This window comes from Neomonachus schauinslandi, chromosome 1 (genome assembly GCF_002201575.2).
Source record: "Neomonachus schauinslandi chromosome 1, ASM220157v2, whole genome shotgun sequence".
Lineage (NCBI taxonomy): Eukaryota > Metazoa > Chordata > Mammalia > Carnivora > Phocidae > Neomonachus > Neomonachus schauinslandi.
The window spans coordinates 124,698,250-124,699,382 of record NC_058403.1 but is presented as its reverse complement, the minus strand read 5'-3'; the positions used below and the strand labels follow the sequence as shown (position 1 = coordinate 124,699,382).

General features: G+C 61.3%; 1 protein-coding gene across 1 annotated transcript in view; it reads right to left on the bottom strand.

The window, feature by feature from the left end:
* The window catches only part of RYK (receptor like tyrosine kinase), a 94,152-nt gene extending 93,947 nt beyond the window's left edge, over window positions 1-205 (bottom strand). The window contains exon 1 of the mRNA XM_044912562.1: window positions 20-205. Coding sequence (XP_044768497.1) covers window positions 20-205 — 186 coding nt within the window. The remainder of the gene's footprint in view (window positions 1-19) is intronic.
* Between the last annotated feature and the right edge of the window lie 928 nt (window positions 206-1,133).

Genomic DNA, 1,133 nt, shown 5'->3' with positions numbered 1-1,133 from the left:
CCGGCCCCGAGCCCCTCACAGCCCCGAGCCGGGGGCGGCAGCCCAGCTCATCGCGCCGCCGGCCCGTGGCAGCCGGACGCCGCTTCAGACCGCCGCAGCGCGCCGCCGCCGCCGCTTCGGCGGCATCGTCCACTGCAGGGGGCTGGCCGCGGAGGCGCGCCCGTGCGCGCCGCCGCCGCCCCGAGATCGCGCACGCACGCACCATCCGCTCCGTGCTGGTCGCGATCAGGCTGGGAGCGCTTTGGCTTTCAAGTGCTGCCGCCGGCTGAGGGCTCCTTGGGCACCCTTTAAAGGGACCCCGTCCCACGTTGTCACCAGCCTGATGTTTGCTTGTCTATTGTCTGTAACACCCCGGCTCCCCGCGACACAGTCCAGGCAGGCAGGCCCGGGCCGCAGCTGCCGCTGAATAGGCTCCCCAGATCCAGGATAATGCCTGATGCGGCCGCTCTGGTAGCAAAAGAGAAACCTGCTTTTTTCTTACTGAGAAAATGGTGAAAAATAGAAAGCATCTTTTATACCACCATCGGAGATGAACATTAACATTTCTGTGTCACTTCCCATGGATAAAGACAGTATGCATTTATTCTCCAAAAGGATCCTGCTCAGCAAACTTTAGTAACCTTATCCTTACACGTTAGGAATTTTTATTTTTTATAATCGTTCTGCGTCCCCATTATCAACCCTCGTCTGGGGTTGTTAACCTGTGGTGTGCCGAAGTGTGTGTGTGTGTTTCTCCGTTGTGTGCTTGGGCACACACAGAGAAGTGCTAGGTACGTTTCGTCATTTGTTCTAGCGAGTCCTGGGCCACTAAAGAGGTTAAGAATCGCGGATACGCCTCGGCTTTTCCAAAGGCTTCCGAACGAGCCCGTGCGCGCGGACCTCCAGGTCTCCGGGTGCATTTATGTGAGCCCCCACCATCGCGCTCAAACTTGCTCCAGGTGCCCCCTCTCTCGGTTGAGACTTCCCAGCGTCCCTTCCCGGCCGGTTCACCTCGCCGGTGCGGGCAGGTCCGCTCCCTGATCCCCGGGCCGCCCGCCGGCCCCGCGCGTCACTGCGCATCTGCTCGCGGGGCAGGCCTGGTTTCCGGGCGCCGTTGCTGCTCGGGCTGGGAGGCCCCGGGAGGAGGCTATTTT